Source organism: Heterodontus francisci, chromosome 1 (assembly GCF_036365525.1).
Source record: "Heterodontus francisci isolate sHetFra1 chromosome 1, sHetFra1.hap1, whole genome shotgun sequence".
Lineage (NCBI taxonomy): Eukaryota > Metazoa > Chordata > Chondrichthyes > Heterodontiformes > Heterodontidae > Heterodontus > Heterodontus francisci.
In genome coordinates this window covers 224,237,040-224,252,197 of record NC_090371.1, presented here as the reverse complement: position 1 = coordinate 224,252,197, position 15,158 = coordinate 224,237,040, and the positions used below count along the sequence as shown (strand labels likewise).

At 44.9% G+C, this 15,158-nt stretch overlaps 1 protein-coding gene across 3 annotated transcripts in view; it reads left to right on the top strand.

Moving 5' to 3' along the window:
* Positions 1-15,158, top strand: part of gtf2e2 (general transcription factor IIE, polypeptide 2, beta) — a 152,614-nt gene that overhangs the window by 89,657 nt on the left and 47,799 nt on the right. For all 3 annotated transcript variants that reach the window (XM_068041759.1, XM_068041740.1, XM_068041749.1), the window contains exon 4: positions 11,123-11,230. In XM_068041759.1, coding sequence (XP_067897860.1) covers positions 11,123-11,230 — 108 coding nt within the window. The remainder of the gene's footprint in view (positions 1-11,122; positions 11,231-15,158) is intronic.

The window sequence follows — 15,158 nt, the reverse complement described above, 5'->3', positions numbered from 1 at the left end:
GGTGTTCTGTAAACCCATTAGATTATTGACTTATTTAGGATCTTTGCTTATTGTTAAATCTAAGATGGCTTGTACTCTTGATGGTTCAAGAACATAATATTCTAGAAAACTGTTCTGAATACACAAGAAATTTGTTGCCTTTGGGCCTTGAGCTATTCTGCTTCCCCCAGTCTCTGAAAATTCAAGTCTCGCATTATACCTTCTCTGTTTTTGAAAAAACCTTCCCTGATGTCTGCATTTTATGTATCCCACTACTTCATCCCTGTTTGCTGGAGGTCTATAAACAACTTCCACCAAAGTTTTGTATCCAAGTTTGTTCTTTTTTCTTAAAGGAATATGTTTCTCCTGAACTCTATTAATCACCTTTTTAAAAATATTTCCCAATGCTGTTCTACTTTGTCAATATTTTTTCCAGTTTACCTTCCATAGTTGCATCCTCAACTCATCATAATTAGCTGTTTTACTAATCTAATACTTGGTCTTTGCCTTACCTATGTCTCAATCTTAAACTTCATTATATTGTGAGCACTATTGCCTAGATAATCAACTATACTTACTTCTGTTAACTGGTTTGATTAATTTCCTTTTACTAAATTCTTCTTTTGTTGGGCTTGATAGATACAAAGAAGGTTTACTAGACTAATATCTGGAATGGGCGAGTTGTCTTATGAGGAAAGGTTGGACACGCTAGGCTTGTGTCCGCTGGAGTTTAGAAGAGTAAGAGGCGACTTGATTGAAACATGTATGATCCTGAGGGGTCTTGACAGGATGGATGTGGAAAAAATGTTTCCCCTAATAGGGAGAATCGAGAACTAGGGGTCACTATTTAAGAATAAGGGGTCGCCCATTTAAGACGGAGATGAGGAGAATTTTTTTTCTTTGAGGGTTGAGAGTCTTTGGAACTCTCTTCTTCAAAAGCCAGTGGATGTAGAGTCTTTAAATATTTTTAAGGCAGAGGTCGATAAGATTCTTGCTAAGCAAGGGGGTGAAAGGTTATCGGGGGTGGGTGGCAATGTGGAGTCAAGGTTACAGTCAGATCAACCAAGATCTTATTGAACGGCAGAGCAGGTTCGAGCAGTCGAGTGGTCCTAATTCATATGTATGTTTGTATACTGGTTAAGAAAGGACTAGAGCACATGCTGCAAAAATTCCTTTCCCTTTTCTCCTTTCCCAACCTCCTCTTGCCAGTTCATTTAGGACAAATGAAGTTTTCCATGGTTATAATTCTATGTTTTTTATTCATTTCATATATTTGCCTATATATTTCTCCCTCCATTTCTTTTCCATTTTGGGTGGTTTGTAGTATACCTCTTAGTTTGACAGGTCTCTTATCTTTATCTCAATTCAAATGGATTCTGCTGTTATCTTAATGTTGATTCATGCTAATTGTTTCTACTGGCATTGTTTCACCTGTAATTTCTACAACTACCCCGCATCCTCCTCCTTCCTTCCTTATCCTTTCTATAAAAAAAACCCTATATCCTGCAATATTTAACAGCCAGTCCTGTTCTTTTTGTAGCCGTGTTTCTGTTATCGTTACAACATCTGGCTTCTCTCAAAGAATTATTGCCTCCAATACCGCAATTTGGTTTGGGTTTTTAAAATTTGTTCAGGGGATGTGGGCGTCGCTGGCTAGGCCTGCATTTGTTGCCCATCTCTAATTGCCCTTAAGAAGTTGGTGGTGAGCTGCCTTCTTGAACTTCTGCAGTCCTTGGGGTGTTGGTATACCAACAGTGCTGTTAGGAAGGGAGTTCCAGGATTTTAACCCAGCGACAGTCAAGGAACGGCAACATAGTTCCAAGTCAGGATGGTGTGTGGCTTAGAGGGGAACTTGAAAATGGTGGTGTTCCCCTGCATCTGCTGTCCTTGTCCTTCTAGGTGGTAGAGGTCACGGGTTTGGAAGGTGCTGTCGAAGCAGCCTTGGTAGGTTGTTCCAGAACATCTTGTGGATGGTACACACTGCTGCCACTGTGAGTTGGTGGTGGAGGGAGTGAATGCTGAAGGTGGTGGATAGGGTGCCAACCAAGTGGACTACTTTATCCTGGATGGTATGGACCTTCTTGCATGTTGTTGGAGCTGCACCCATCCAGGCAAGTGGAGAGTGTTCCATCACACTCCTGACTTGTGCCTTGTAGATGGTGGACAGGCATTGGGGAGTCAGGAAGTGAGTTACTCACTGCAGAATTCTCAGCCTCTGATCTGCTTTTGTAGCCACGGCATTTATGTGGCTGGTCCAGTTCAGTTTCTGGTCAATGGTAACCCCCAGGATGTTGATAGTGGTGGAATTCAGCGATGATAATGCCATTGAATGTCGTTGGGAGATGGTCATTGCCCGGCACTTGTGTTGCCTGAATGTTACTTGCCACTTATCATCCCAATCCTGGATGTTAGCAGCTGAAGATGGTTGGGCCTAGGACACTACCCTGAGGAACTCCTGCAGTGATGACCTGGGACTGAGATAATTGATCTCCAACAATCACAACCATCTTCCTTTGTGCTAGATATGACTCCATCCACCGAAGAGTTTTCCCCCTGACTCCCATTGACTCCAGTTTTGCTAGGGCCCCTTGATGCCATATTTGGTCAAATGTTGCTTGATGACAAGGGCAATCACTCTCGCCTCACCTCTGGAGTTGAGCTCTTTTGTCCATGTTTGGACCAAGGCTGTAATGAGGTCAGGAGCTGAGTGGCCCTGGCAGAACCCAAACTGAACGTCAGTGAGCAGGTTATTGCTGAGCAAGTGCTGCTTGATAGCACTGTCGGCAACCCCTTCCATCACTTGCTGATGATCGGGAGTAGACTGATGGGGTGGTAATTGGCTGAGTTGGATTTGTCCTCCTTTTTGTGCCCAGGACATACCTGGACAATTTTCCACATTGCTGAGTAGATGCCGGTGTTGTAGCTGTACTGGAACAGCTTGGCTAGGGATGCGGCTAGTTCTGGAGCACAAGTCTTCAGTACTATTGCCAGAATGCTGTCGGGGGCTGTAATCTTTTCAGTATCCAGTGCCTTCAGCCATTACTTGATATCACATAGAGTGAATCTGCTTGGCTGAAAACTGGCATCTGTGATGCTGGGGACCTCAGGAGGAGGCCGAGATGGATCACCAATCGGCATTTCTGGCTGAAGATGGATGCACATCCTTCAGCCTTGTCTTTTGCACTGATTACTGGGCTCCCCCATCGTTGAGGATGGGGATATTTGTGGAGCCTCATCCTCCTGTCAGTTGTTTAATTGTTCAGCACAATTCACGACTGGATGTGGCAGAACTGCAGAGCTCAGATCTGATCCATTGGTTGTTGGATCGCTTAGCCCCATCTGTTGGATGCTGCTTCTGCTGTTGGCATGCAAGTAGTCCTGTGTTGTAGCTTCACCAGGCTGACACCTCATTTTTAGGTATGCCTGGTGGTACTCCTGGCATGCCCTGCTGCACTCTTCATTGAACCAGGGTTGGTCTCCCTGCTTTGTGGTAATGGTAGAGTGTGGGACATACTGAGTCATGAGGTTACAGATTGTGGTTGAATACAATTCTGCTGCTACTGATGGTCCACAGCACCTCATGGATGGCCAGTTTTGAGTTATTGGATGTATTCCATACCTGTCCCATTTCGCACAGTGGTAGTGCCACAAAACACGATGATGGGTATCCTCAGTGTGACGACAGAACTTCATCTCCACAAGGACTGTGCGGTGGTCATTCCTATGAATACTGTCATGGACAGATGCATCTGCAACAGGCAGATTGCTGAGGACGAGGTCAAGTATGTTTTTTCCTCTTCTTGATTCCCTCACCACCTGTCACAGACTCAGTCCCGCAGCTATGTCCTTCAGGCATTGGCCAGCTCGGTGAGTCGTGGTGCTACCGAGCCACTCTTGGTGAAGGACATTGAAGTCCCCCAGACAGAGTACATTTTATGCCCTTGCTACCTTCTCCATGTTCAACACCAAATGGAAGAAGCACTGATTGATCAGCCGAGGAGTGGGGTGCCTTAGGTGGTAATCAGCAGGAGGTTTTCTTGCCCATGTTTGACCTGATGCCATGAGAGTTCATGGGGTCTGGAGTCAGTGTTGAGAAGCCCCAGGCAACTCCTTCCTGACTATATTCCACTGTGCTGCCACCTCTGCTGGGTCTATCCTGCTGGTGGGACAGGACAATACCCATGGATGGTGATGGTGGGGTCTGGGACATTGTCTGCAAGGTATGATTCCGTGAGTATGACTAGGTCAGGCTGTTGCTTGACTAGTCTGGAACAGCTCTCCCAACTTTGGCACAAGCCCCCAGGTGTTCGTTAGGAGGACTTTGCAGGGTCAACAGGGCTAGGTTTGCCTTTGTCGTTTCCAATGCCTAGGTCGATGCTGGGTGGTCCATCCGGTTTCATTCCTTTTCTTACATTTTGTAGCAGTTTGATACAACTGAGTGGCTTGCTAGGCCATTTCAGTGGGCATTTAAGAGTCAACCATATTGCTGTGTGTCTGGAGTTACTTGTAGGCCAGACCAGGCAAGGACGGCAGATCTTTTTGCCTAAAGAACATTAGTAAACCAGATGGGTTTTTACAACAATCGACAATGGTTTCATGATCACTACTAGACTTTTCTTTTCGTTCACCTTTTTTCATTCTTTATCAATTGAATTCAAATTCCACTATCTGTTGTAGTGGGATTCAAACCCATGTTCCCAAAAAAGCCTGAGGCTTTGGATTACTAATCTAGTGATATTACCACTATGCTACCACATCACCCGAGCTTTGTACAGTGCTGTACAGGCAAGTTAATTAGCTTTTATTAATTGCTTCATTCTTAGCAGTTATTTTATACCTATGTTCTGTAACGTTATCTATTCTCTACCTCCTGTTTCTTTTACTTCCATGCTGCTGTTTCTTTTACCAGATCCCTGCCCCATCTTATTAAAGTCTTATTTACAGCCATCTTATTTTACTCTTTCCGCTAGAGCTTTGCTCCCATTCCATTTCAGGTGGAGCTCCTGTCAATACAGCTCCTTCTTGTCCCAGTAATGGTGCTCGTGCTATGAACTGGAATTCCTCCTTCCCACACCACTCTATTTCAGTCATGCCTTCACCTTACTGATCTGTCTATCCCGACCGATGCCAGTTAGCACGTGGCCCAGGTAATTTATGACCTGCATTTTTAATTTATTTCCTAGCTCCTGGTATTTCCTGAGGACTTCTTCCCTGTTCTTCTGTGTATTATTTATTGGTCCCAACATGGGCCATAACTTCTGGATCATCATGTTATAAATCTTCATCTGTTGGTTCTATCTATTACCACAAGCAGATTGCGATCACATGTATCTGAGTATGATGTAATATTGCCAGTTTGACATCTGGTATTACCTGTAACATCCCTTGAGTTTAGATATATTTGAGAGTGTGCGTTATGCACTGCAGTGACGGTAACATAATCCCTAGAAAAAGAAGTTTTAAGTAATTTATGCAAGTTCCAGGTAGGCTTGAGTACAATAGCTGAAATAGAAAAGTGGCAGTTAGACTACAGTGTTCATTTGTTTCTGACCATTATAGCCATCCTTTTCTCCTCACTGGTGATTTAAAAGATCCACAATAAACAAGGTGGTTTTATTTGGCAGAAGAAAGAAACTTCAGATGCAAAGATTGACCTCATTGCCAAGAGGCTACAACGCAGGTTCATTTGGATCCTTTCTAACATAGTGAAATACAAATATGAAGACCAAAAAAAAAATCCTTTTTTATTTGAACAATGCAGAGTAGAGAAGTATGATAGAAGTGTTTGTTCTGTCAGTTGACATTGGAATTTCAGTCTAGATTTTATGCTCAAGTCTCTTGAGTGAAACTTGAACCCACAACCTTCTGACTCAGTGGTGAGAGTGCTACAACTGAGTTAACGCTGACACCTGGCTGTCTTTGAGCAAGTGGTGGTGGGCCACCTTCTTGAACTTTCACAGTCCATGTGATGAGGGTACTCCCACAGTGACGTTCGATAGAGAGTTCCGGGATTTTGACCCAGCGATGTTGAAGAAACGGTGATATATGTTCCAAGTCATGATTGTTTGTAATTTGGATGGGAACTTGGCGGTATTCTCATGCACCTGTTCCCATTGACCTAGGTGGTGAAGATCGCAGATTTGGGAGATGCTGGCGAAGAAGCCTTGGTGGCTTGCTGCAGTGCATTGTGTAGATAGTATACACTGCAGCCGCGATATGCCAGTGATTGAGAGAGTGCATGTTTAAGCTGGGGGGGTGGAGGTCCTGATCATGTGGACTGTGTATCCTGAATGGTATCAAGGGGTAGGGGGATGATGTGGGCAAGTGGCATTGAGGTAGATGATCAGCCATGATTTTATTGAATGGCGGAGTAGGCTCAACTGGATGAATGGCCTATTCCTACTCCCATGTTCCTCCGATTTTAGATTGATTTTAGATTAGAGATACAGCACTGAAACAGGCCCTTCGGCCCACCGAGTCTGTGCCGACCATCAACCACCCATTTATACTAATCCCTACACTAATCCCATATTCCTACCAAACATCCCCACCTGTCCCTATAGTTCCCTACCACCTACCTATACTCGTGACAATTTATAATGGCCAATTTACCTATCAACCTGCAAGTCTTTTGGCTTGTGGGAGGAAACCGGAGCACCCGGAGAAAACCCACGCAGACACAGGGAGAACTTGCAAACTCCACACAGGCAGTACCCAGAATCGAACCCGGGTCCCTGGAGCTGTGAGGCTGCAGTGCTACCCACTGCGCCACTGTGCCAGCGCCAGGCAAGTGGAGAATATTCATCACCCTCTAACCTGCGCTTTGTAGGTAGTAGAAAGGATTTCTACTCCACATCAGCCTCAAGAAAACGAACATCATGGGGCAGGACGTCAGAAATGCTCCATCCATCAATATTAGCGACCACGCTCTGGAAGTGGTTCAAGAGTTCACCTACCTAGGCTCAACTATCACCAGTAACCTGTCTCTAGATGCAGAAATCAACAAGCGCATGGGTAAGGCTTCCACTATGTCCAGACTGGCCAAGAGAGTGTGGGAAAATGGTGCACTGACACGGAACACAAAAGTCCGAGTGTATCAGGCCTGTGTCCTCAGTACCTTGCTCTATGGCAGCGAGGCCTGGACAACGTATGCCAGCCAAGAGCGACGTCTCAATTCATTCCATCTTCGCTGCCTCCGGAGTATCCTTGGCATCAGGTGGCAGGACTGTATCTCCAACACAGAAGTCCTCGAGGCAGCCAACATCCCCAGCTTGTACACACTACTGAGTCAGCGGCGCTTGAGATGGCTTGGCCATGTGAGCCGCATGGAAGATGGCAGGATCCCCAAAGACACATTGTACAGCGAGCTCGCCACTGGTATCAGACCCACCGGCCGTCAACGTCTCTGCTTTAAAGACGTCTGCAAACGCGACATGAAATCCTGTGACATTGATCACAAGTCATGGGAGTCAGTTGCCAGCGTTCGCCAGAGCTGGTGGGCATCCATAAAGACAGGGCTAAAATGTGGTGAGTCGAAGAGACTTAGTAGTTGGCAGGAAAAAAGACAGAGGCGCAAGGGGAGAGCCAACTGTGCAACAGCCCCGACAAACAAATGCAGCACCTGTGGAAGAGACTGTCACTCTAGAATTGGCCTTTATAGCCACTCCAGGCGCTGCTTCACAAACCACTGACCACCTCCAGGCGCGTATCCATTGTCTCTCGAGATAAGGAGGCCCAAAAGAAAAAAAGAAGAAAGAAAGGATTTCGGGAGTCAGGAAGGGAGCTACTCACCACAGAGTACACAGCTTCTGATCTATGGCTTGCCAGTTTCTCGTCAGTGGTGACCCCACCCCCTGCCTCCCCTCCCCATGCCAAGGATGTCAATTTTGGGGGCATCAGCAGTAGTGATGGCATTGAGTCTCTGAGAAATGGTTAGGCTCTGTCTTATTGCAGATGTTCATTGCCTGGTACTTGCGTGACGTGAATGTTATTTGCCATTTATTGCCCCAAGTTGCACGTTGACCAGGTCTTTCTGCATTCATGCAAGGACACTTCATTATTTGAGGAATTGCGAATAGAGCTAAACCCTATGCAATCATCAGTGAATTCACCATTTCTGTTCTCTTTGATGGAAGGAAGGCCATTGATGAAGATCTGAAGATAGTTGGACTTGGGATGCTGCTCTGAGGAACTCCTGTACTGATGTCTTGGGGCTTAGATGATTGGTCTCCAATAACTGCAGCCAACTCTCTTTGCGTCAGCTATGATTCCAGATGCAGCAGAGTTTTCCCCAAGCCTCATTGACTTCAGTTTGACTGGGACTCATTTGTGCCATATTTGGTCGAAAGCTATCTTGATGTCAAGTATAATCTCTCTTTGTTCACCTCTGGAATTCAGCTCTGTTGACCAAATTTGGATCAAGGTGGTAATGCAGTCTGCAGCCAGGTGGTCCTGACGGAACCGAAACTGAGTGTTGATGAACAGGATAGAATCATAGAATAGTATAGAACAGCAGGAGGTCATTTGTCTCAGCAAATCTGCACTGGGTTATTGCTATGTAAACAGCACCTCATAGCACCTCCTTCCATTGCTTTGCTGATGATTTAGAGTAGGCTGGTAGGCAGTAATTGGCCTGCTTGCATTTGTTCTTTTTGTGGACATGACTTTTTTTTTTACCCTGTCGGGGGATGTGGGCGTTGCTGGCTAGGACAGCATATATTGCCCATCCCTAATTAGATTAGATTTTTTAGATTAGAGATACAGCACTGAAACAGGCCCTTCGGCCCACCGAGTCTGTGCCGACCATCAACCACCCATTTATACTAATCCTACACTAATCCCATATTCCTACCAAACACCCCCACCTGTCCCTATATTTCCCTACCACCTACCTATACTAGTGACAATTTATAATGGCCAATTTACCTACCAACCTGCAAGTCTTTTGGCTTGTGGGAGGAAACCGGAGCACCCGGAGAAAACCCACGCAGACACAGGGAGAACTTGCAAACTCCACACAGGCAGTACCCAGAATCGAACCCGGGTCCCTGGAGCTGTGAGGCTGCAGTGCTAACCACTGCGCCACTTGAGAAGGTGGTGGTGAATTGCCCTCTTGAACCGCTGCAGTCCTTTGGTTGTAGGTACACCCACAGTTCTGTTAGGAAGGTCGTTCCAGGATTTTGACCCAGTGACAGTGTAGGAACGGCGATATAATTCCAAGTCAGGATGGTATGTGGCTTGGAGGGGAACTTTCAGGTGGTGGTGTTCCCATTCATCTGCTGCGCTTGTCCTTCTAGGTGGTAGAGGTCATGGGTTTGGAAGATGCTGTTGAAGGAACCTTGGTGAGTTGCTGCAGTGCATCTTGTAGATGGTACACACTGTTGCCACTGTGCATCGGTGGTGGAAAGAGTGAATGTTGAGGGTGGTGGATGGGTTGCCAATCAAATGGGCTGCATTGTCCTGGATGGTGTTGAGTTTCTTGCTTGTTGTTGGAGCTGCACCCATCCAGGCATGTGGAGAGGGTTCCATCACACTCCTGACTTGCATCTTCTAGATGCTGGACAGGCATTGGGGAGTCAGGAGGTGAGTTACTCGCTGCAGAATTTCCAGCCTCTGACCTGTTCTTGTTATGTGCTGGTCCAAGACAGTTTCTGGTCAATGGTAACCCCCAGGTGTTGATAGTGGGGGATTCAATGATGGTAGTGCCGTTGAACGTTGTAGGAAGATGGTTAGATTCTCTCTTGTTTGAGATGGCCATTGCCTGGCACTTGTGTGGCATGAATGTTAGTTGCCACTTATCAGCCCATCCAGGATGCTGTCCAGTTTTTGCTGAATCTGGACATGGGCTTCTTCAGTATTTGAGGAGTCACAAATGGTTCTGAATGTTGTGCAATCATCAGCAAACATCTCCACATTTGATGGAGGGAAGGTCATTGATGAAGTGGCTAAAGATGGTTGAGCCTAGGGCACTACCCCGAGGAACTCCTGCAGTGATGTCCTGGGACTGACATAATTGACCTCCAACAACCACAGCCATCTTCCTTTGTGCTAAGTATGACTCCAACCAGTGGAGAGTTTTTCCCCCCTCATTTCCATTGACTTCAGTTTTGCTAGGGCTCCTTGATGCCATACTCTGCCAAATGCTGCCTTGATGGGCAGTCACTCTCACTCCAACACTGGAGTTCATCTCTTTTGTCCAAGTTTGGACCAAGCCTGTAGTGAGGTCAGGAGCTGAATGGCAGAACCCAAACTGAGCATCAGTGAGCAGGTATTGCTGAGCAAGTGCTGCTTGATAGCACTGTCAACAACCCCTTCCATCATTTTACTGATGATCGAGAATAGACTGATAGGGTATTTGGCCTGGTTGGATTTGTCCTGCTTTTTGTGCACAGGACATATCTGGGCAATTTTCCACATTGCCAGGTTGATGCCAGTGTTGTAGCTATACTGGAACAGCTTGGCTAGGTGCGCGGCTAGTTCTAAAACACAGGTTTTCAGTACAGGGTCCATAGCCTTTGCAGTATCCAGTGCCTTCAGCCATTTCTTGATATCACGTGGAGTGAATTGAAATCGAATTGGCATGGGCAATTTGCTACATTCTAGGGTAGATGTTAGTGTTGCAGCTACACTGGCACAGTGGCTAGTTGTGGCGCTCAGCTCTTCAGCACTACAACAGATATTGTCAGGGCTCCATGGACTTTCCTGTCTCCAGAACACTCAGTTGTTTCTTGATGTCACATGGAATGAATCAAAGTGGCTCAAGACTGGCATCAATGATGGCGGGGACCTTACAAGTAGACTGAGATTTGAGTAGTTGAGGGGTTTAGAATGAGGGGTCATAGATGCAAGATTAAATGCAAGTGATTTAGAACAGAGGGCAAGAGGGTACTTCTTTACACATAGTTGTGAGGCTCTGGAGTTCACTTCCAGGATTAGTGGTTGAGGCAGAAAGTATGGCAACACACAAGCTTAGTTTGGATAGGTGGATTAAGGGATATTGGAACAGGAAAGCTGGATGTGATCAGGACTGTTTTCTCATATGGAGAGTAAATGCTGACACTGACCTGCTCGGCCGAATGGCCTGTTTCCATGTTGTAACTTCGATGCAATTGTATCGAGCTTAAATTTTACATTTTTTGTATAGACTCGTCACCAGCGTGGAGATACCCATCCACTAACACTGGATGAAATCCTGGATGAGACTAAACTCCTGGATATCGGTATGAGACAGAAACAATGGTTGATGACTGAGGTGAGATATTTGTATAATTGTTACTTGACAAAGTACTTTAATGTTCTTCAGAGTAGCTGGAAGAGGGGGAGCAGAAGAGGAGTTAGATCCTTACCAATCTTATCTAGGCATATAGTTGAATATTGTGCGCTGAAAGAAAAAAGCAATTGTATTTGTTTTAGGCCTTTCATGACCTAAAGTAATTTTCAGTCAATTAAGTACTTTTTGAATGTAGGCACTGTTATAATGTAGAGAAATCCAACAGCCAATTTGCACACAGTTAAGTCGCACAAACAGCAGTGAGATAAATAACCAGATATTTGATTTTAGTGATGGTAATTGAAGGATAAATATTAGCTGGAAGATCTGGAGGACTTCCCTGCTTCAAATCGGGCAATGGGATCTTTTACATCAACTTGAGGCAGACGGAGCCTCAGTTTATCGCCTCATCCAAAAGTCAGCACCTCCAACAGTACAGTTCTCCCTCAGTACTGTACTGAAATGTTTGCTGAGATTATGTGCTCAAGTCTCTAGAGTGGGGTTAAAAGTGGGAGCAGGAGTAGGCCTTTCAGCCCATCGAACCTATTCCTCCATTTAGTTAGATCACAGCTGATCTGTATCTTAACCTCATTTACCAGCCTTGATTCAGTATCCCTAATCTCCTTGCCTAACAAACATCTATAAATCTCAGAAAATGCTGCAAATACTCAGCAGATCTGGCAGCATCTGTGGAGAGAGAAACAGAGTTAAAGTTTCAGGTTGTTGACATTTCATCAGAATATCAACAAGTCATTGACCTGAAACATTAACTCTTTTTTTTTCTCCACAGATGCTGCTAGACCTGCTTATTATTCCAAGTATTTTCTGTTTTCATTTCAGATTTCCATTATCTGCAATATTTTGCTTTTGTATCTAATAATCTCGGTTTTGAAATTTTCATTTGCAGCTTTTTGGGGATAGAGTTCCAAATTTCCTCTACCCTTTGGTTGAAGAAGTGCATCATGCCATCACCCCTGAATGAGTGGTTTAGCTCTGATTTTAATATTATGCCCCCTTGTTCTGGACTCACCACCAGAAGAAATAGGTTAGTTGAGAAAAACTACCAAGTCCTTTAATTATCTTAAACATTTCAGTTGGATTACCCGTTAATCTTCTATACTCAAGACTATTGTATGCAACCTGTACTCATAATTTATCCCTTTTAGCCCACTACTGATACTGCTGAATCGTCACGTCATTCACTCCAAGGCCAATACATCCTTCCTGAGGAGTGGTGCACAGAACTAAATGCACTCCTCTAAATGGAGTATAACCAGAGCTTTATATAACCAACATTCAATTAGCCTTTTTCATTATTTTTTGTACCTGTTCACTAATTTCTGGTGATTTCTGTACTTAGACCCCTAAATCCCTCTGCTCTTGCTACAGTTCTGTGCTTCTCACTATTTCGAAAATACTCTATCTTTCTTGGGTTCAAAGTGGTTTATCTTACATTTCCCAGCAGGTAACTCCATCTGCCATAGTTTCTCCCCAGTCACTTAATCTAGCAATGTCCCTATGCAACTTTCTGCTCCCATCTAGAGAAGGAGAAAGAGGATGAGGCTTGATAGTATTGATTTAAGGATGTTAAAGGATACTGTCATGCAGGTCCCCACCTGCCAAGGATGAGGCACATAAATTTAATGTCCATTTGGCGAAATTACAAATTGTTGCTGGGAAGAAGAGAAGGCCTGTTCCAAGGAGTTGCCAAGCCCCTGGCTGGAAAGACACTTTTGCATATTGACAGACAGTATTTGTAGACAAAGCCAGAAGTGGTTATACCAGTCACGTGACTACCCTGCTGGCCAACTAGGGGAGTTTTAAATTATCGAGACCGTGTTTGAACTGGCAGAAAGCAGAATGCTCCTGGACTGAAGAAGACCTCCTTTCTGCTCTCATCCTTTTCTCACCGAACTCGAAAACCCACTAAAGACGCATGAATCGCAAGAGAGAAAAGTCTCCTACAGTGAACAAGGTTTAAGAAGAATACTGGGCACCAACGAAAAGCAAGACCATATCTTCAATCAAGGACTCTACAGCAAGCTCGAAGTACTGTAACAAAAAACACCCCTTCAAGATTGCCTCAAACTTTTCCATTTTTATTTTTTCTTCTCTTTTCTGTCCCTATCTGCATGTGTGTATCGCATATGCATGTTAATGTGGGTGTGTCATGTATCTGTAGGCATTAACCAAGTTAGGGTTTAAGTTTAATAAAATTTCACCACCTTTAAACCTAAGAAAGCCTGTTTGTGCTCGTTTCTTTACCTTATAATTGGAAAGTGGTGAACAAGGATTCACCAAGGGGGAGCTAAAAACAGTGTGTTCAAAATAAATCCCTGTTACAATAAGACCAGGTGAAGGCTGAAAGGGAACCCTAGACCTCTTTCCTACCTGGTCGTAAGAGAAATTGGGTGCTAGTGTCCCGGAATTGACCCACAGCCAAACGAGAGAAATTGGAAGTGGGAAGCCAAATTGTTCCCAATTTTAAAAAAAAAAGCAAGATTTTAATACAGGTTTTCTTGTGGTTGTGCGTAATTGAATACTAACATGTCTGCAACTGAAGCTAGTAGCTCTCCAAGCCAGGGTGAAGTAACTTGGGATAAGTTAAAAGAACTGTCCATGGAGGAGTTGAGGAAAATGGCTGAGCTGTGTGGGATCACTGTAGGTGGCAAGGCTAGGAAGTTTGAACTCCTAAGGCTAGTGGCCAACCATTTTTCCCTTGAATCTGAAGAAGCAGAAACAGGGTTAGAAGCAGACTCCGACAGGGTACTGCCAGCAAAGATACAATTTGAACAAAGGAAACATGAATTAGAAGACAGAGAAAGAGATAGACAGGAGACAGAGAAAGAAAGAGCCTTCCAGAAGGAACGTGAAGAAAATGAAAGGCAGGAGAGAGAAAGAATGCGAAGAGAGTTGAAGCAGCTTGAGTTAACTAGGGGGCGAAAGAGTAACCCCAGTGAAAGCATGGCCAATATGGAGGAGCATAATTCAGGGATGGTACAGAATTGTTGAAACTAGCTCATCTAATCCCAAAATTCAATGAGGAAGATGCGGAGACATTTTTTGTGTGTTTTGAGAAACTGGCAAGGCAGCTAAAATGGCCAGCTGAGACCTGGTCTCTTTTACTACAAAGCAAGCTAACTGGAAAAGCCCATGAGGTTTATTCCCTGTTGTCAGATGAAAGTTCCTCAAATTATAAACTGACCAAAAATGCTATCCTCGGGGCATATAAATTAGAACCCGAAGCCTATCACCAAAAGTTTAGAACCCTCAAGAAGCAAGCTAGTCAAACTTATCTGGAGTTTGAAAGAAGCAAGCAGCTGGCTTTTGACCAGTGGCTGAAGGCTCTTTAAGTACAGCTCAGTTATGAGACACTCAAAGAAGTAATTCTGTTGGAGGAATTTAAACATTCTCTCCCACCCTCCATCAAGACCCATGTAGAGGAGCAGCAGGTCCAGAGAGCCCGGCAAGCGGCCGTTCTGACCGATGAGTTTGCTTGAACCTATGTCGGTTTCCCAGGGGGAGAACCTTTCCTAATCACCCCCACAAATCTGAAAAGGACAAAGGGTGGAAAGGAAATATCTGCCCAGGCAGTCCTGGGAGAGAAAGGAAAGCAGGAGACACAGGGGGCCCTCCTCCAGCCAAAAAGGAAGGTGCTGTGAGCAAGAGTGAGACCTGGAGACCTGTGTGCTTTCATTGTAATAAAGCAGGGCATTTAAAAGCTGACTGCTAGAAACTAAAGGGAAAACCGGTAGGGTGATTCAGGGCACACCCACTCAATGAAGAAGGCACCCTGATGGAAAGCACAGCAGAACAAGCCGTGGCTTTATCTGCAGTAAGAGTGCAACCCAGGAAGCTTACTATGGCCAGCGCAGGAAAAGTTAATAGGATTCCTGAGGGTTATCAAGGT